Raw genomic sequence first — 20,535 nt, 5'->3', positions numbered from 1 at the left:
TTTTATTGTGATGGTTTTGTTGTGATCAGCCTGGGAAACTGTGAACTGCCAATAGATGCTCCATCCCTGGGACCTGACCGAGGCAGATAAGCAGCTGGGAAGAATTCCCCAGCTCTTCTGTCCTCACAGTTACTAAAACTTATAAAAAGTGGAATAGTCAGAGATCCTAACAATCTGTTTATGTTTCCTTGTTACCTAGTGAGCTGCATCTTGCATGGGTATGGTGTTTGCTCAGCTTACTCACTTTGGGCACACACCCACAGACGACACATTCACACCCTGTTCCACAAGGTGGAAAGGACTTGGCTTGCCTCTCCCTTGGCTGGGTAATCATCATCTGGGGACAAACATTATCTAAATTATTACTCACTTTTCAGTTAGGGCCTGATTCTGATCTTGCTTTGTCCCAGTTTTAGACTTGTATAACCCTTCTGACGCTTTAAAATGGAGTCGCACTTGATTCCTGCTTGCACAAGTAGAAGTAGAGCCAGAGCCTTGGTTTGTGAATGCATTCTCTATGATGCTTGTCCTGTGTTTATATGTATTCATTGTAGTTTCCTTTTGGCTCTAATGGCATCTGGATTGTGCCTTAAGCAAGTGAGAACAAGGATCAAACCAACGTCTTCCCAATTGCCTTCAATCAAATTTGTTTGCCAGTGTCTTTGCTCGCTCAGTCCCTTTTGAAGTCAGTCCCTTTTAGGTTGTATTAAACTAATCCTTCACGTCATTTCCAAGTGAAGTGCTGAATGGTGAGGGAGAGGAACTGGCTTTGGAGAGGCTGAGCGTGCCAGCTCTGCTCTGGGAGGGACAGAGCTGCAGACAGGCACTTTCCCAAGAAAGTTCCACTTTGTGGTGCTACAAAATGCCAAGCAGAAACCTCTGTCAGAGGTGCTGCGGAGACCTGCGTGAGCCTCCACGACGTCCTGTCCAGGTGAAGGAGAGCTTGGTGCAGGCAGGTGCGGGAGAGGCTCCCTGTAGTCACAGCTTCCCTCCTTGTCCCCACAGCACAAAGAGTTTCTGTTCAGGAGTCACAGATGTACATATAGGACAAAAATAGCAAGGATTTTACTAATAAAATACGTATTCCTTTCCAACAGCCAGTGAATCCCTCACTGTGCCAGCACAAAGAACCAGCTCTGCACAGCTTTCTCCAAGGCTTCCTCCACCAAAGTCCCTTGGGCTGGAGAGAATCCATCTTAGAAAGTCATCCATGAACGAGCAGCTCTTGGAGACGAGACACTCCAGGTATGGCATATCTCACTGCACTCTCTGTGTTGTTGGCATAAATTCGGTCTTGTCCATGTAGAGACTTTTTTTTTTATGGGCTCTCCAGAGTTGCCGCTGTCTCTGCACTCTTCTGGGGTTCAAGAGTTTAGTGATAAGAGCTAAATTTCCTGTTTAGTAATACAGTGTGTATGAGTAGTCAAGTCTCTGTGAAACTGCAGAGTAGTGCAGTCTTCGTGAGTCAGGTGAGAAATTTAATAGCAAGGACTGCATTTAAGGAATCGATCGTGCCCACCAGTACTTTCACCCTTTTGTGGCCAAGTGGTTTGTTTTCAGTATTAAACAGCTTGTGTGTTTCCTGATGACTGTGCATCATTGCTTCAGATAACACCTGACCATACCCATCCCTCCTGATCCTATCAGTATGTCAGCAGGTACATGGTCAAAGCATTCACAGTTCACCTAAGACTTGGGGAGCACTTTTCTTCCTCTAAGAATAGTAACCTCTTGAACCACAAAAAGGGCTTCAATTTTTCTTCTTGTTTAGTTCTGTTCTGTATATGGAATCATATCCAGTTACTCTTACCTGCTTTTCTAGCCCTTAAGATATTTTTTTATTTAATTTAAGACTGAGGGTGCACGGAGTCTCAGTAGGTGTGACTTGTATTGTGGTTGACCTAACTGGGGTTCTGTTGTTTTCCATACAGGGACCCGCTCTCAACTCACAGCAGTCCTTATCGCACCCTGGACCGACTGCCCCCGTCCCACGGGGGGAGAAGCATGCCTACAACACCCGTGCTCACACGCAACGCCTACAGTAGCAGCCACTTACAGTAAGGGGGTTTTATTTTGAGTTTAAATGGTGTTAAGGGGATAAAAGGTCATTTGCAGTGCAGCTCTCAGGGGTCAGGCTCTCAAAGTGCCTTTTCTGGATATTTGAGGCACAAGGTTGCTATCAGCCACCATCTTCTGGTACAGTTTTGCACCGGCTTTGTAACATGCAAGTGAGAGCATTTGCAGGAATATAAATGCTGGGCAGTAGCAGAAATAGTAGCACACACTGCTGCACCACTGGGTGCCTGCAAAATTAGGAGTGAGATGGAAGCTGGCGTGCAAGCTTACAGATATCTTCTGTGAACTAAGGTCCTTCAAGCCTCCTGAAAAGTAAGTGGCCAAATAGAGGAGAGAGATCCGAATTGGTGCCCTTACTGTGGGAAGGAGAGATGCTATAAATGTTAAAATGTTATAAAGAGCTTATGGTATATTCGGCCCTGGTCACATAATCGTGGGACACAGAGCCACGGGAAACCCAGCTTCCTGTGCTCTGATCCTTGCTCAGCTACTTGTCTAGACATTACATACTTACACTGTGAGATCCCTCCTGTAAGTCATTGCAAAATGCGAGTTTGTCAGCATTGTTGCATGTATCACTGTCACGGGTTACCTTGCTCACCGTGAAAATCTGAAAAATCTCCTGCTGTTGCAGCAAAAGTAAAATTCAGCCAAGCTGAATTTCTTGCAGTGCAGGTACTCCATGTGAGAAGGAAATGCTGGGTTTGTGTTGTGCTTTGTCTGGGGAGGAAGCACACCTGATTTGCCCACACGTGCTCTATCCAGCTCTGTCTGTATGTCTGCGTGTGACTGCTTTTAACCAACCTCTGTCTGTATTGTTTCAGGCCAGATGTTTCCCCGCACCATTGCAGGCAGCGCAGTGGCAGTCTGGAGTCCCAAACCCACCTGCTGTCCGAGGCCCCCGCTGAAAAGCCAGCCTTCTCCCTTTCAAAGTCCCAGCGAAGCAGCAGCACAGAGATCCTAGATGATGGATCATCCTACACTAGCCAGTCCAGTGCTGAATATTACTGCGTGACGCCTACATCCAGACCGTGTTATACTACTCAGACGCTTGACAACAGGACCAGGGGTCGAAGACGGTCAAAGAAACAAAACATTTCTGCTGCGAGTTCAGGAAGCATGCCGAATCTTGCCCAGAAGGACGTCCGGAATGGTGTCTACCACAAAAATCAGGAGCAGCCTTCCTCCAGTTACTATATTTCTGGATATTCCCCTTACACCGAATCTGACGTTTATTACAACGGAGGATACGTTTATGAGAGTGACACAGAGGGACAGTACAGTGTCAATCCTCTGTGTCGCGCATCGGCACATTACGGATATGACCGTTACAGGGAATTCAGGTCTTACCACGAGGACGAAGTGGACAGAGTACCCCACAACCCATACGCAACCCTGAGGCTTCCACGGAAGCAGGTTGCTAAAACGGAGCATATAACCAAAAACATTCACAAGGCCTTAGTAGCAGAGCATCTCCGTGGTTGGTACCAACGTGCCTCCAGTCAAAAGGAACAGGGTCATTGCCTGCAGGCAGGCTTTGAGTCTGACAGAGGATCTCAAAGGAGTTTGGGCCTTGCTGGTGTGCAGGCGCCATGCTCTCCTAGCAGTCGTGTGTCATCTTTCTCTTCGGGTAATGTCCAATTTGTTCTATGCTAAATGTTTTGTACATCCCTTCTGTGTATCAATTCTGCCCAAAACCAGCAGAGTATAAGCAAGGCTGAGAAGTAGATAAGGAACTGAACAGGATTTTTGTTCTTGCTTTTCTGTGACTGGGAAGAGATTTACTTGTCTTCTGTGGGTAAAACTGCCTTTTAGTCTCTGTAAGCACGGTAGTTCAGAGCAGCACAGAGCCATATGTTTCAAACAGGCATATTTATCAAGTAGAAGCCATGTACGTGCAGTTACTGTGACAGTATCCAAAACACAGTACAATCAGCATCACTGAACAGTCTTTTTATAAAGAGATTCCCTCACTCTGAAATACCCCTGCAACTGCTTTCCTCATCACAGTGCTTGTAAATAACATTTTGAGTTTGCATTCTCTGCTTGTGTGTCCTGCAGAAACGCGTAGGGATTGCTAATGAGAACTGTCTCATTTGTCTCATCTGATTAGCTGCAGAAAGATCTAATTAGCTGTAATTTTTTTTTTTTTTTGAATTCCAGCATCTTCTGCAAACACTGCTGGGAACTGGCGGAACCCGCTTGCAATGGGACTTTCAGATTATGATACGTTATCTCATTCCTCTTTTGCCAGCTGTTATGGAAACACTTATGGCAACCTCCCTCTGCAAAGCAGGTGAGTAAAGTGTGTCAAGATTTTCTGTCCTTTCTCCCTCCTTCATTTTATAGGCGACTAAAACATCTGAAGAAAGCAGCTTGATTTCAGGGGGCCAGGATGAAGAGTACTTAAAAAAATTGATTTAGTGAGAGTATCCTCTCCAGGTGGTATAGATCAGCCTATAACTGTACCAACAATATTCAAGAAAGGGGGAAAGAGGCATAGTGAAGGATGAACTCACCTGTGGCATGGGCTTTTCCTCCAGCTGATGCTGGACAGCCAGCTCCCGGCAGCAGTGATGCTGGGCGGAGCACCTGCTGAGCCCCCTTCCTCTCCCTGCCATGGCAGGAGGTCTCTCCTGTGCCTGTGGTGTGGCAGGACACTGACCTGTTGTGTTTCTGGTGCTATAGCTCCTGTGCCAATAAAAAAACCAAACAAAATAAATAAGTAAAGGCAGCACCTCTCTTTAATCACACATCACCCTGCTGCTGCTCAAAGGCAATACCGACTTGGGTCATCCCGTTAATAAACCAAGCGCATCTTGCTTGGCAGAGCTCAGCCAGTGACCCCGGTGAGACTTGCTGCTCCTTGCAGCTGCGCTGGGTGTGGGGGCTTCCCTGAGGACTGCACGGAGCCCAGGATCTCGCTTGGGCGTTGCAGAAGTGCATGCGAGACTCTTGCTGCTCCTGCTTCGTGTTTTTGGTCTCCCCTGGCTCTCGCACACCGGCTGTCACCAGCAAGATCAGAGGCCGCCTGTCCCGGGAACGGCTCTGCCCGCACAAATGCCATCCTGCCTAAGTGCTCTTATGCTAAGCCTAGCCAGCTGTAGTAAGTACTCCGCATGCGTGTGCCCAGCTTCACGTGTGGCTGCTTGCTCTTGCTGCCAGGCTGACTTGGGGGCAATGACCGAGTTTTTCATTTGTTTGTTTTAAAATGAGCTAAAGCGTAAAAAAAAAAGATACAAAAGCTTCTGCTAGATCCTCATTTCTAAGCTAAATGCCTTGGGCTTTTTGTTGGAGTGATCTAAAAGCTCTACAATAACAGTGTTTAAGAATATGGTTTCTACTAATTTCTTAACTTCCTATAACCAGGCTTTGAAAATCGCTTATTTTGGCAGGCTTTTCCGTATGAGTGCTTTTTTACTATTAATTTCCCATGTTCGGAATCAGTAGGCCAATCATTCATCTGTTCTGTTTTCTATTTTCATGTGATTATGTCAAATGAGCAATCAATACACTTTAGAGTCTTGACAATTTTGAGTAGCTGAGATCCTGTTGCACGAATAGCCTAATTACAGCACAACACCTGGGTTTGTGTTTGGATCCAAATTTTGCTGGGGGTGTAAAATCACAGCAGCCAGCATTCCTTCAAGCCCAAGGGGGTTGTGTGAGTTCATGCTCGCCACGCTGAGGTGGGCTGGGGCTCCTCCTGTTTGTACATCCCCAAAGCAGAACTTGGGGACTGGGGGGAGATCTCGGCTCCTGCTTATCCCTGATGCCATCTCTTACAGAGCTTATGCAGAGACGAGCCAGCTGGGTGGTGATGAAGAGAACCAGTTGGAGGAAGACTTGCACAGCAACGAGCAAAGGTTATTCTGGCACGAGGATTCAAAGCCTGGGACGCTCGTGTAGACCGCCTGCAGCCCTGCATTCGTACCCTTGTGTGCCTTGCACAAAACGCTGTTACTCCGAAGGAGACCTCGGGGGCACCTTCCCGACCGAACAAAAAGGAGGTGTTCTGTTGCTGGGAAAGATGAAGTTCAGCATTACGAGGGACTATAGCAAAATGACAAAGTCTTACCAAGAATGGCGCTTCTTTCTGAATCCGGATAGCCTAAACGAGCAAGGGCAAGCTACGATGTGATCTATGACAAGATGCAGCACTTGGTTGAAGTATTTATATTCAGCAAGCACTTTTTTTGAAGATTGGAAGGTGTTGAAGGCAAACCTCAGAAAAAAAAAATGTGAAAAGGAAACTCTTATGGAAAAACCAGGAATTCTAGGAGCACAATTACAATGTCTGAAAGAAGAACAAATGGAAATTTTTTCTGATGTGGCTTATGATGACCTGGAAGGACTTTCATAAGCTTGTGAAGGATAGATACTGTGTGTGTGAATGAGGCAAAGGGTGATTTAATCAGTATTGGAACATTACTTGAAGGAAGGCTGGATTTTTTTTTTATTATTCTTATGGAGGTTTGAATGAGTATATCCATTTTTGGGGTGTTGTTAAGAGTGTTTGTTAGCACCACAAACGAGTTCTGGAAAGAAAAGAATTTGCTGTCACAATATGTCATGTAAAACTCTAGGTGGTTGTGGATTTTGGAAACAGGAGTAAACTTTGAACTCCTTTCCATGATAAAGTGTAATTACTAACCTCACACTTACCGACCTTTCCATGGTACAACTTCACTGTGCAGAGGAGCAGGCAAATTTCACAGTGGCTGCGTAGTGTTCAGTGGGTGACAATTACGTTTTGCTCTGCCGTAGTGAACTGAGGATCAGAAATGGAGAGTTGCAGTTACCACAGGACGAGCAACTCGATTGTAATGGCCAGTATTTTGAGGTGGATGCAAACATAAACAGCCAAGTGGGTGCCTTAAAATGAGGGGCATTAGAATTGTACCACGAGCCATCTGAACTGCCAGGTGCGTTGCAAAGTCACTAAGTGACTGGAACAGCATCTTTGCAAAACCATTTATTCAGAAAAAAAGTGCGACTGCAGTCTTGATCTAAGAGGGATAAACCTACCTCATGTCATCCATCTGTAGGAACAAACTAGCATGGGTTCTCTTGCGTGATTTATGACGACTCATTTGCATACTGTAAAATCTCTCTCGTGTCTCAGCTGTACTGTGCTTCAGGATCCCATAAAATGGTGCTCTTTTTTCTTTTATACAAAAGATTAGTAACTCCTTGTTCATATTGTGAATAGAAAAGTTTCTGATAAACTTTTTTGGACGTTTTTTACCAATATTCCAGAGCATGTAATATATACAGAAGGACACACTTGTTAAGCTGGTACTTAGTCGTTTGTATTATTAGAGTTGCAATTTGGAATTAAACGAACAAAAACGAAATAAATAACTTATTTCCTTGGTTTTGCATATTTGTATAGCCTTCTAGAAATGCGAAAGCTCTTTTTTGCTTATTCTTTTACTACTCATGAATTTCTAGACCTATTATTTTGTATAGGTCAATAAACTGAAAAGTGTGCTACCACAACCACTTCAGCATTCCTCCTATTTCTACTTGAGTGCTTGGAAAAGTGCAGCGTGTCATTTCAAGGCTTGAAACTAAGACAGAGGGAATTACCATGGTCTGATCTCTTTTGGACTGCGCAGTATCAGGGTTGTCACTGAGGGTCAGTGGCTGTGGCCCCCTTGCAGATCAGCCCGCTTGGGGCAGGGGAGCTGGCAGAGGCTGCCCTATTGCTGGGGAACACTTGCCCTGGGACAGTTCAGACCCTTGGAGAATGTGTCTGTAAGTCTGAATTTCTGGTGGTGCAACGGGAGGAGGTGTGTTTACAAAAAATGCAAAGAGTAATTTTTTAGTTCCTGGGTTTTGTGTCATCCATAAGCTTAACCAGCACTGAATTTCGTCTTTATTTCAAGGTTGCTGGTGAGAACATTTATTAAGAAGGATTTGTGTAGATGACCACTAAAAATATCCCAACTTTGTTGTTTTAACACTTCTCCGAGTAGTTTTTGGGGCTCATCTGTTGACACGTTCTTCATTCACTGCCTGTGTGCTTGCTCACACCACTGTTGCACAACGTCGGTGTTCGTGGCAGGCGCTGCGTGGTTCCAAGTCCAGCACCCCGCGCAGAGCCAGTGCTATCACTGCACCATGGCAATTATTTATCAGCCCTCTCAAAGGTTTTCATTTAAAAAAGGCAATGAGGTGTGTGAGAGACCCATGTCCCATTTAAAGCATTGTTTATGTCCCTGTATTTCGGTGCAGTGGCCACTGAGATGTGCGCTGGCTCTCCCCTCCCTGCTCAGGCCTGAGCTCAGCCTGACGCACCCGCGTTGGCACAGCGCTGGCACCCGGCCGTGGGGCTGTTCCGACAGGACCGGGATGATTTAGGATGAGTTTGGATGGGTGTGTTGAGAATGTGGGAACTTTGGGTGGCTTCAAGTGGAGCCCACTTTGCTCTCCTGGGGAATTCGGGGCATGAAACCCCCAGGGCTGGATTTTGGACGCTGCCTAACTTGGAAGGAGATGAACAGGAGGGTGCAGGACCCATGGGACCCCCTGCCCATCGTCCACCAGGGAGCTGGGGCTGCTCCATGGCCGAGGCACAGCTTGGGCAGCTCCTGATGCCTCCAGTTGCTGCCCAGGCCCTTTTTTATTAAGCCCAGCTCCTGGCCTGCTGCTGAGCTCTGCCTCCTGTCGCCCTGCAGCTTCTTGTGGCAGCGAGCTGCGTTTCTGGAGCGATGCTTTGGTGCTGGTGCACGGCTGTTCGTGGAGACCAGGTCTGTATCGTGCAGCTGAAGAGGTAATAAAGACATAGTTGTGATTGTTATCATATCTGTTCAAAACTCAAATACAAATTACCTGTTTGTTTGACTTGCTACCTCAGCAGCGTTTACAGCTGTTAAAACTTTTCCACAGACTTTCACCAGGATCAGTGAGGCCATCTAGTGACCAACCAGCATCACTGAAGAGAGGAGCCCTCCTGCCTCAGACTCACCCGAAACCCCTCTCTGCCTCTTCCAGTTTGAAGAAATACCCAGAAGTTTGTATTTGCCATGATCCAGAGCAAAGCCAAGACACAAGTGACATGAAACGCCAAGGTAAAACATTCCCAGACCCACGGGGTTCAGTTTTACAGCAGCACAAATGCCTCTGCTCTCAAACGGGTGGGAGATGCCGCTGGTGAGATGAGAGCAAGGAGGGGAAACAGCAACCACTCAACACCACACGTGGTGGAGCACTTCTGGGTGCTTTTTAGATGATGATGGGTGAAGAAGAAAAACGAGTCCTTGCCAAGAATCCTCAAAAAGGCAATAGTACTAAAATAAGTAAGGTCTGATGCTTTTAATTGCTGGCAGCTTTTTCTATGCTGTTTTCAAAGGCAATGCTTGGATGTGACATTACCGTGGGTCCTGGGGCAGGCTGGGCTCTGAAGCCCCCCCAGCACAGCAGGACAAGGCTCTGGTTAGGAGCCCCCTTGCCCAGCACAGGCAAAATTTGCTTTACCACAGCGAATCTTCAACATCCACCCAAGTGCGTTGATGTGAAGTTTGCTGCCCAGCGTGACTTAGTGCAGGATGTGACGCGCAGGTTTCTGCCGGGAGCTGGTTTATGATCTTGGACTTGTTCAGCTTAAAAAGGAGACGCTGCAGCAAAGCTGCACAGCTCCAGGGCAGATCAGAAACCTCCAGCGTGGCCCAGCGAGTGCCAGCGTTGGTAGGAAGCCCTGTGAAGGCTGAAGGTTTGCTCCATCTCCTGGGCTTTGGGAATAATGCAAGAGAGCTGCTTGAGCAGGCAGCCTGCTGTGATACAGGCCCCAGCAGCAGCTAGGGATGGTGACAACAGCCCTCTCCAGCAAGGCTTTCCCTTCTCATCTGCTGGATACAGATTCAGAACCACATGGGTCATCGCCCAGGGCACGATTTGTCCTTGAAGACCGCTACCCAGAGCCCCAGCTGCAAGGAAAGCTGATGTGACATCTCCTGCTTGGAAGGAGGGATGGTGAGCAGTCGGTGCTGGCAGCACAGGAGGAGACAGAGATGGCAGGGCCTTTGAGAGAGGGTGATGAAACCTTTAGCCAAGGAGAAGCTCCTTGTCCTCCATCCAACTTGCTTATCCTTGTCGCCGTAAATCCTTCAGCAAGTCCTTGATGATGGAGGGATGTGCTCCCTCTCCCAGGGCATCTCCTGCCCAGCTCTAGCACAGCAGGCATGAGTCTCCATTTATATTTAATCATTAGGGTGTCATCGAAGAGCCGCAGGCGGAGAAAGGTTTGCAGCCAGCAGGGGCTCAGCTGGAGTAACTCGAGAAGAAGCCTCCCACCTGTTCCTGCTCGGAGGTTAGGGCAGGACGAGCCCCGTACGTACATGCTGAAATCATCACGTAGCTGCGCCGGCGGCATTGCCCGTGGGCACGTTTTGATGGCAGGATGATACAGGGCACGGGGCTGTGATAGGGTCGTATGCTGTAAAGTCAAGATACACCCCAGTGTTTGAAGGGTGACATTGCTACCCAGAATGACTCAAATGTTCGATACCTGATCTGCTGGCTCAGTGATTTTTTCGTTGTCTGGTTTGTGTTGAACGGAGCATGATTTACTTGTGGAGATGGCTCGTTGGAAAGGTTACGAGGATGATTGTCACTCCTCTGAGCATCCTTGGAGTCCTGTTATTACAGTTCTGATTATGTAGCACTGGAGTGCACCGGTTAGAGGAAAATCACAAACTTGCCTAAAAAAGGGAGAGGATGTTAGAAAAATTAATTCTAGCTACTGGCTTTAGCGCAGGGCTTTTGTTGCTCTTGAGGCTCTGCTGTGCAGTCTTTGAATCAGTCCCTGTCCCTGCTGCTCCCCGTCAGCCCCCGTTTCACCCCAGGGCTCCACTTTGCAGCTCCCTCTCAAGCTGCTTGGGCAAATACCTCAAAAGTCAGACGTCCTTGTTCGATGTAAGCAGCAAACTTTATCTGATATATATCTCTCTAACAGCTTGGAGGTGTGGTGGGTGTTCCGCCCCCCAAGATGATCCCCGCTGGTTTCCCCACAGGGTGTCTCCCTACGATTGTACTCGTTGCTTGGTGGTTGTTATTGTTACGACCCCCATCATCTGACCCGTTATAATCCCATATTGCGTTACAGGGGATTGCTGGGCATACTTGGTGTATGCCTCTCTTGGTCAATTTTAGCCTGTCCCATCGAGCCTACGAGGTTGGTACAAGCGATGCATGGTTATGTTACACAGGCACATTCCCTGACTTTTATCCAGTTACTGCCTTGGCTCTTGGAGATGGCATGGCTTGGCAGTCAGGGGCCATAAATGTGTGGGTTTTATCAGCAAAAGCCAGGATTACAGAAATTCCTCTCAAGTATTTGGCATCAGTGTGTGCTCCTCAATTACCTTAAAAATGGAATAAGTTTTAGACACTTTAAGCATAGTTTGACAGACTGCTTAGAGTTAAATTGTGATGCAGGAGTTCATCCCTTCTGATATTTGAGTTAAAAACTTGTCAACCCTTTTGCTTTCAAGACAGGTCAGAAGTTTTGAAGAACATGCACAGAGGAGAAAGATTAGGTAAGCAGGGCAATGCTGCGCTACACCCTGTTGAGTTTCATGCTCCTTCATCCTCTTGTAAGTACTTGCCTTAGGAGGAGCAAGCAGTAAGTACGAATTGTGCATTAACAATGCAGATTTTTTTTTCCCATCAGCACAGTAAGAGTTTGCTCCTAAACTACTATTATTTAACACTTCTGAAGTAAGCAGAATTGGAGGAGGAATTCCTAAGCAGGAATTGGGAGCTCCTACCCGTAGCGATGGCTGCAGGTGCCGCCTGTCTTCTGCTCACGTTTGTGAGCTGCTGGCAGAGCCCGGTGCTGCCCGGTAGCCGAGCATCTCGTGCAGCGGCTCATTAGCGCCCGGATTCTTGAGCAAGTGTCAAATTGGCATGAAGATAACGAGGCTGCTGATGGCAGTGGCATTCCTGTTGCATCAAAGGTGGAGGTATTAGTCAGGATATTTGGAAAGCTCTCATGGAGGTGCCTACAAACTTTATTGGGATGAAGATGGGGGTTTTGCCTTGGAAAGGACCCCTAGATTTGGCCAGAAGAGTGCTTGCAGCCCGGCGGTGTCCCCTGCTGCCTTAACGTGCCGTTTCCAGTGTACCAAAACACTAAGCAATGTGTTAGAAAAGGAAGTGAATCCAGTACTGGATGTAATTTATGGAGGAGACCTAAAGTAGGCAAAATGTGATACCCATCTTGGAAATCTGTGGGATTAGCACCTGTGCCACTTGGGAGAGGTGTCAGTGGGCAGCCCTTCGCTCTGCGTCCCACGGGGGAGGCATCGCTCCCGAGGTGTAGTGTTTCCTACTCACGGTATCGACAAATGATATATTTCTCCTTAAAGACAGCTTGCTTTTTAAATCTGTGATAGCGTTCTCAGGATCCTTGTTTTCCATCTCGAGAGGACTTGTTGGGTTTGACCCTACTTAACTTGGCAGATCTGACAAGCCCACGGCCCAAGATGGCCTGGCTGAGGATCACGGAAATTTAAGAAGGTGGCCAGGGGCTTTATTTACAGTCAAGAAATTAGCAAGAGATTTGTAACCACTGAATAGACAGCTTCTGTGACCCAAACAGCATCGTTTGGGGGAATAACATACCAGCTACAGAAGAACATTGATTTATTTGATAACATCAGGAAACCATTTATGGACTCCATTATGGACAGCAATTGCTGGGGGTTAAAGCTGCTAAACCAGATAGATTGATGTGCGGGGCTGCTGTTGTGCTTGCTACTGCATAATGTAAAATAAGGATGGGCCCTGAAATACCAAAGGGGCAAACAGAAGCATTATGTCCTTGGCTTGGTTTGTTGTTGTTGCTTTTTTTTTTTTTTACCATTTATTTCATACTTAAAATGTTATCCTCTTTGCAGCTGTGTAGCAGCATTAGTTGCACGAGGGTCTTTGGGTTATGGCTTTTTAATAGAGGTTAACAGGGCTTTGAACACCACGGCTCTCGTTACAAAACTCAGCACGGAGAGGCCTCATCACACGGGGATGGTTTCACTGCTGGGAGACTCCAGCAGAGCACGGCTGGGGCTGAAGCAAGAACGATTTTGGGCTCACTGGGACCTGGTTCCACAGCCCCTCTGTGGCTTCTTCCCTGTGAAAGAAGCATTCGCAGTTGCAAGGTGAGGATCTGGCTTGATCCCCTCTGCAAAGCCTAGCTGAAATTAGGAAAGGAAACCTTCCTGAGAAGTAGCATATGGAAATTTTATCCTAGTAGAAAAGTCACCCACCTGCGCTACTCTGCTCTTACAAAGCAACCATGAGCACAGTGGTGTCAGAGATGGGGTTTCTGGTTTGCCATACAGATGTAGGAGCCTGTAAAATATCCTAAAGAAAGGAGGAAGTAGTTTTCAGCTGGAGCAGACACTTAATGAAATGAAGGATTTTGAATAATCTTGTATAGTTACATCAAATGGATACTATCAAAGTAAAGTAGTTGCTTACTGATTTGGTAAATAAATGAAAAAAGGTAGGAAAAGGATGAAGCTGAGATGACTTTTCAGCCAGGATCTGGTGAGGGTGCAAGTAACAGCCGTGGCAGAGATGGGCCAGGGGGATGTCTGGAAGCAGGGACTGGCATCACCCCTGGGCAGCCTGGCTGTGAGCAGGACACGCTGTGCTGGGGTAGCTGCTCCGGGCAAATCCTCGCTATGGGAGCAGGGCTGGGGCCCTCTCCCTGAATGGACACAGTGTGCCTTGTACCGACTGCTCCCTGCCTCTTCCCAGCTCAGGTGGTTTTATTGTAACCAGGATCTGGCTTTTGGCAGAGCTCTTTAAGTCGTGCAACAGGTGAACTTGCACCAACTCCTGCAACATTCAGGTTTTAAGACCTCACTAAAGGTGGTCAAATCCCCCGCTGCCTGCAAGTTTGGGATATTTGTGACACGATGGATGCAGACACCTCGTGCTGGTTCTTCCCTCGGCACAGAACATCCCCCAGGCACCTCGCAGGCGCTGTTAGCTCCCTCCACCGACGGGGCGATTCCCACACACAGCAGCCATCTCCTGCGGGTGTCCATGGGGGATGCACCAGCTGCACCGAAATGTCAGAAGGGTTTGTGCAGCTGACACGTTGCTGAAAATGGAGCATGGCAGCATCTCCATAAATTCTCTTCGTCCGGCCAAGTGCAGCTTAATATAGCCTTAGCCCCGCGTCTGCTGCACTGAGCCCGAGAGCTGCGGCTGCTCGTGACCAAAACACGAAGTCGTGGATTCAACCGAATGAGCTCCTCCTAGGAAAATAATCTTTAAAATTTAAATTTCTCTTCAGTTTTAATAAGTAGTAGAGGAAGGAGAGAAGAGCAAACATGTCTGAACACAGCCAAGCCTCTGACGAAGATGTGTCCCCTGAGGACATCGATGAAGACGAAATCCTGGCGAACCTGTCCCCCGAGGAGCTGAAGGAGCTGCAGAGCGAGATGGAGGTGATGGCCCCAGACCCCGAGGTCCCGACGGGGATGATACAGAGGGATCAGACTGAGAAACCCCCAACAGGGAGCTTCGACCACAGGTCGCTGGTGGACTACCTGTACTGGCAGAAGGCATCCAGACGCATGCTCGAGGACGAGAGAGTTCCCGTCACCCTCTTGCCCTCTGAGGTAATGAGCAAAAAATCATAAATATTTGTTGTGCATCTGCTGTGGGATCTGTTTTATAGCTTTAATACCTTAATCCACCCCTGCTTCCATTCCCTATGTGAGGTACGATACAAACTATGAATTTAAATGCTCCCTGAAAGCCTCGGTAATGTCAGGATCCAGCTTGGACTGGTGTCAGGGTTTTTGTTTTGTTTTGTTTTTGTTTTTTTTAAATGTTTTTCCTCCTTTACTTATGCTTTTTAACATGAGAAAATCCTAATTCTGTTTCAGTGAAGCAAACCTCTGAGAAAATACCAGATAGTCAGTCTGGAAGGTGTAATTCTGGTTCGTTTGGCTTTGCATATTGAACAACACTATAGTGCTTTTCCACAGAACACTTAGTCTAATGAACATGATTAATGTAATACTTGATAGAATTTAATGCCACTTTGGCAAAAAAAAAATCCCATAATGTATTTTAATAATGTGAAATTTCACTCAAGACGAAGAATGGAAACTCCATGAACTGGTCCCACCCTTTTCAATATAATACTCAACTTTTATTCAAAGTCAAGGGGGAATATGATGAAAGTAAGTTCATACTTGGATATTTTACAGGACAGGGCCACTACAAACTCCAGGTTATTATCCTCAGGTTTTGAGATCTGCTTTGTTGGCTGCTGGCACTTCTGGCCTGGAGGAGCTGCCTCTGGTGTGATGCAGACCTCGGTGCTGGGGTGCTCCTCCGAAAGGAGGAAAAACCTTAAAAAAAAAATCTCATCCAGGAGGAGCTGTGGAGGGGGTGGAAGCTTGCAGCTGACTTTATTTTGATGCTAAGGGCACTGCTGCCTTGTGACAGCGGTGTGCAGAGGCCAGTTTTCCATCTCTGGGCTCAGAATGAAGCATTTTGCTTTATCCCAGGGACTGCTCCTATGACGGCAGTTGTTCCATGCGGGTACCCGAGCACGTGGCCTCGCTGCCTCATGTGCTGGGCGGGCACGTTGCGGTCCTGGTGCACCCTCTTCCTCCTCTCTTAGGCTGGGCACACGGTCAGTGCTTCATGCGGGTTTCCAGTGCTTTGTGGCATGTGAAACAAACTTTCTTATCAAGAAAATGATAAAAATCACATGAATTCGAGAGGCGGAATAGAATCAGAGGTTCTTAATCCCCAGAAGGGTTTCGGGACCACCATAACATAGTGTTAGATACATCCAGGAATTAATGGTCAGCATTCTTAATGGGCAGAGATGGGACACTGCCTACAGCCACTTTCAGAGCCATCGTTCCTTCAGTCCCAAGCAAGCCAGCACACCGTGACATACCAGCAATGGCACTTTTAAGTGTTAGTCTATAATGGCCATAGATGTGTATCAACCCATCGGTTGCATTTTTGTTTTGGGACAAAGTTAACGTACCAAAGCCTCGTTGGGTCACGTCAGCTGTGTCTCTCTTCCACAGAGGAGTGCTGCGGGGACGGGAGGCAGCGGCGAGGCGGGCGGCAGGAGCGGGCCAGAAGCCGAGGGGAAGGAAAGGCACTACAGGAACGAGAGCTTGGCCAGCTCGGGAACACAGCCTGGAGAGACAAACAAGGGTGGAAGTGATAAGGAAGCAGAGGAGGAAGTGGAGGAGGAGGAAGAGGAAGAAGACAATGAAGAGGAGGAGGAAGAGGAAGAAGAGGGTGATGAGAGTGAATCAGAAACAAAGGAAACTTGCAACCATGAAAACCATCGCAGTGATCAGACCAGTGAGGAATCAGGTAGAGAATCAGGGGAAACAACAGAAAAGCCAGATGAAAATGTAAAGAAAATATCCAAATTAAACATCCCTAAGAAGTTAGCGCTGGACACCAGCTTCATGAAGCTAAGTGCCAGGCCCTCAGGAAACCAAACCAACTTAGAAGAGAGCTTGGAGAAAGTCCGAAAAAACAACCCGGACATGAAGGAGCTCAACCTGAACAACATAGAAAACATCCCCAAAGAAATGCTGATAGACTTTGTCAACGCGATGAAAAAGAATAAGAACATAAAAACGTTCAGCTTGGCCAACGTGGGAGCCGACGACAACGTCGCCTTCGCGCTGGCCAACATGCTGCGTGAGAACAGGAGCATCACCACGCTCAACATCGACTCCAACTTCATCTCTGGCAAAGGCGTCGTGGCCATCATGAGGTGCCTGCAGTACAACGAGACGCTGACGGAGCTCCGCTTCCACAACCAGAGGAGCATGCTGGGCCACCAGGCCGAGATGGAAATCGCCAGGCTGCTGAAAGCCAACGCCACCCTCCTGAAGATGGGCTACCACTTCGAGCTGCCGGGGCCCAGGATGGTGGTGACCAACCTGCTGAGCAGGAACCTGGACAAGCAGAGGCAGAAGAGGCAGGAGGAGCAGAGGCAGCAGCAGAGGAAAGAGCAGAGGGAGCTGATTGCCATGCTGGAGAACGGACTGGGCTTGCCGCCCGGGATGTGGGAAATGCTGGGGGGACCTCTGCCCGAACCCAGCATGCGCGAAGCCCCCCCGGCACCCAAGCCCCCCATGCCCCCCTCCATGCCCCGGAGCCGAGGGAGGGAGAGCGCGAGGCCAGAGGCCCCCGAGGAGCCGCACAGAGCTGAGCCCGTCAGCTTCAAGGTGGTCAAGCTGAAAAAGGTGCAGCGCAAGCCCGCCGTGCCCGAGTATGTGGAGCCCACCGAGAAAACCAACCTCAAGGACGTGATCAAAACGCTGAAGCCGATCCCCAGGAGGCGGCCACCTCCCCTCGTCGAAATAACCCCGAGGGATCAGCTGCTGAACGACATCCGCCAGAGCAACGTCGCTTATCTCAAACCGGTGAGCGTTTAGCCTTGGGGGGCTTGGAAATGCACCCCCAGGAGATGTGCAGCTGGATTTTGGCATCGTCCCTGGGGCAGGGGGTGGTTGTGATGGGCTTTGGTTTGCATCGAGGAAGGGCAGCAACTGCTGGAGATGCCACCGTGCTCTCATGTTTTGCTTGCCCCATCGTAGGGCAAACAAACAAATAAACATGGAAAGAAAGCTGAAATGCTAACAATAGTGTGGGATTTTAACCTCTTGTTCCACAATTGTAGAGTTAAAAGAGAGGAAATTCAGTCAGGGTAAACAAAGGAGCATTGGGTACAGCTGCGCTCTGGGCCTGCCTTTGGCTGGCTGCTTTTGGCAAAACTGAGCTTTGGTGTGAAGGGGATTCAAAGTTTTTAAGTTATTTTCTTCCTTTAAGGAATCCTTTCTAGCAGTGATGCTGCAAAGACCCTTCTACAGCATTTTTCCATGTCCCAGCCTCTGCCTCGCTTTTTGAAGCCTCGCAGCAGGATGGGTGGAAGGTTTTATCTGGAGTGCCCAAATGTGTAACACATTTGTACAGCTGTGTAAAAGCATTTCAGATAAATAGCTGGTCCTGTCCAATACTGATTTTCTGCAAAAGGCACAAATTATGTTTTTTTTGTTGTTGTTGTTTTAACCACCAGTTTTAAATGTTGTTACGAAGCTGCTGAGAAGCAGGAGGATGAGGGCCAGAGGCAGCTGCAGCACACAGGTGTGCCCGTGCTGCAATCGAGCCCAGGTGTGCACACACACACTCACACTCACACACACCCCCTTTGCTTTCATTTATGTCTATGCCAAAGTAACGATTCCTGGCCGAGCCAGGAGCTGTGTCTGGGTGTCTCTGATCACCCGGTAAGAGGAAACAGAGACTTGTACTGATTTCTACTTTTTTTTTTTTTAATCTTTTGATCCACCTGGCATCAGGCCAGATGGGTTGGATTTGGGGCGGTAATGTTTTAATCTCATCTGCCTGTGCCATTTGCCATTTTGGTAACTGCTATTTTATTTTATTTTTTTTTTTTTGGCCTTGATACCCACAGCTTCGCACAGAGGTTTTACTGCCTGAGCCAATCTGGCCTCTGTGGGGAGGTTCGCTGTCTGCAAACGGATTTCCTAGGTGTTAAGCATTGCAGACAGCAAGTGGGGAACTACAAACAAAACCTAATTCCTGACCAGATCCCCCTAGTGCTCTTAGCTGTTGCATTTTTGATCCTTTCATAGTTTCTGAAGGATTGTAGGTTTATGTTAAACTAAACTACTTTGGGAAATAGGACTGAGAAATTCCCTCCTAATATTTCTTTATTGTCCTTGTCCAGGTGCCATTACCAAAGCAGCTGGAGTGAGACCAGACTGACCCAAAGAAACCAACTTGGAATAAAGACTATTCAAGTTTTGCTTACAATTGTTTTGGCAGAAGTTTTCTGCAGAACCCAGGTGGTGTATATGAATGACTCTTTGGGAACAAAGATATGCACTTTTCTAAGAGTGATGAAAAAGGCTGGCATGGGAAAAATCAGTGCTAAGGTTTTCCATCAGGTATCAAACGATCCCCGTGCCATCTGCCTGCCAAATGGATTCAAGGCTCCAGTTTGTTGTGGGAGGATTTTCTCAGAGACATCAATAACCTTAAGTCTTTCTAGTTTTTCAGTAAACTGTTTTGCTCCCATGTTGTCCTTCTGCTGTCAGATTCTGCAGGAACATGCTGTGCTTTAGCTTATCTTTCTTTTCACACACACGCTCCTCGATTATTCTCTTGTCCATGAGAAATGCATTTGGTTTCCATGTATACAGCTTTATTTTTTAGGCTAAGGAAATGGAAATGAAATAAAAGCTTTATCCAGAAGAAGCGTGCAGCACTTCCGTGGCTAACAAGAGGCCTGCCGAACAGAGAGGCTGCTCTGGTGCATCCAGCACCTCTGCGTGATGGTTCCAGGCTGGTGCATTTCAGCACAGTGTAGTTGGTTTTGTACCTGATGAGGGTGTAAAAGATAACACCACGCGCTGCTTCAAGAACTGTGATCATCACTCCCTGTAGCTCTTCACAACAGTGCTCTGGCAGCTGAATCCCAGTGCCACCCCACAGATATTATCACAGCCCTTTGGAATCGCTGATGTTCAGGACCTCTTTGAATCCAAGGTGCTCTCCACTGGCATTAGGTCAAGTTTTCTTTTTCTCCTTGCCCTTTTTGCATCTTTCAGCTGATCTCTTTCAAATCTGTCTTCTTCTAAACTTGTAACATGTCTCAGCTGTACTTCTGCCTGCAACTGTAATGCCCCCCACCTGGGAAATCTGGTTAATTTATTATTTAAGACATACTAAGCAGTATTTAAGAAATACAAAAGGGAGAAGGGAAAGCTGCTTCTGCACAGCAGAGGCATAGAAAAGGAAGGAATGTTTTCATTGCACCTGTTTTTGGCATCCCTTCTTTTTGTAAAGGCCAAGAAGTGGGGAACAGGCCCCTGCTGCCCTTGAGAAGCAGGTCCTCGAATGAAGCACTACAGGTGCTTCAGCCAGGAAGAGCCCAAGCAGCAGCGCAGAGCTGACAGGTATTACCAAGGACGTTACATCAGGACTTGAAGCCCCGCCCTGGTGTGTGTTCCCCCACTGCACAGGCTCCTAAGGGATCACAGGAGGGAGGCAGCTGGGTTCAGAGACCCCAGAACTCACCTGACTGCAGCAGCGCTGCCTCCCCAGTGCTGCTCAGGGCACAGCTCTGAGTAATTGTAGAAGCAGGCAGAAATCCCTCCCACATAATTAGGAGAAACGTAAAATTGCAATTAAGAAGTTATATAAGGGACTGAAGCAATGCAAACAAGTGCTTACATATTTCATTTCTGCAGCCTAGCACGGAAGAGCAAGGCTGCACTGTTGCTGCAGTTCACACGCAGCTCCCTTGTGCCTCAGCAACATTAATACTGAGGCAGAGCAATCAAACCCAGCCGTTCGTCACCAGTTTGTGCAGCTGTAGGGTGACAACAGAGCTCCCACCACCAGCCGTGGGAACAA

General features: G+C 47.7%; 2 protein-coding genes across 2 annotated transcripts in view; both read left to right on the top strand.

The window, feature by feature from the left end:
• FRMD4B (FERM domain containing 4B) overlaps positions 1 to 7,514 on the top strand; it is a gene marked incomplete at its 5' end in the record, with an annotated part of 72,904 nt that extends 65,390 nt beyond the window's left edge. Inside the window, 5 exons of the mRNA XM_084292444.1 lie at positions 1,098 to 1,245; positions 1,932 to 2,057; positions 2,901 to 3,706; positions 4,240 to 4,372; positions 5,865 to 7,514. Coding sequence (XP_084148570.1) covers positions 1,098 to 1,245; positions 1,932 to 2,057; positions 2,901 to 3,706; positions 4,240 to 4,372; positions 5,865 to 5,985 — 1,334 coding nt within the window. The 3' untranslated portion in view covers positions 5,986 to 7,514. The remainder of the gene's footprint in view (positions 1 to 1,097; positions 1,246 to 1,931; positions 2,058 to 2,900; positions 3,707 to 4,239; positions 4,373 to 5,864) is intronic.
• A 6,749-nt stretch (positions 7,515 to 14,263) lies between these two features.
• On the top strand, positions 14,264 to 20,466 carry LMOD3 (leiomodin 3). The gene is made up of 3 exons (XM_084292817.1): positions 14,264 to 14,714; positions 16,152 to 17,516; positions 18,845 to 20,466. Exons 1-3 carry the CDS (start codon positions 14,424 to 14,426, stop codon positions 18,869 to 18,871), a joined length of 1,683 nt encoding a protein of 560 aa, XP_084148943.1. The 5' UTR covers positions 14,264 to 14,423; the 3' UTR covers positions 18,872 to 20,466.
• The last annotated feature ends 69 nt before the right edge of the window (positions 20,467 to 20,535 follow it).

This window comes from Netta rufina, assembly GCF_964035555.1.
Source record: "Netta rufina genome assembly, chromosome: 10".
Taxonomy (NCBI): domain Eukaryota; kingdom Metazoa; phylum Chordata; class Aves; order Anseriformes; family Anatidae; genus Netta; species Netta rufina.
This window is presented reverse-complemented; position numbering and strand designations above follow the sequence as displayed.

Coding starts and splice junctions, on each gene's coding strand:
- LMOD3 (XM_084292817.1), top strand. CDS start 14,424: ATGTCTGAACACAGCCAAGCCTCTGACGAAGATGTGTCCCCTGAGGAC. Junction 14,715..16,151: donor TCACCCTCTTGCCCTCTGAG/GTAATGAGCAAA, acceptor TCTCTTCCACAG/AGGAGTGCTGCGGGGACGGG. Junction 17,517..18,844: donor ACGTCGCTTATCTCAAACCG/GTGAGCGTTTAG, acceptor GTCCTTGTCCAG/GTGCCATTACCAAAGCAGCT.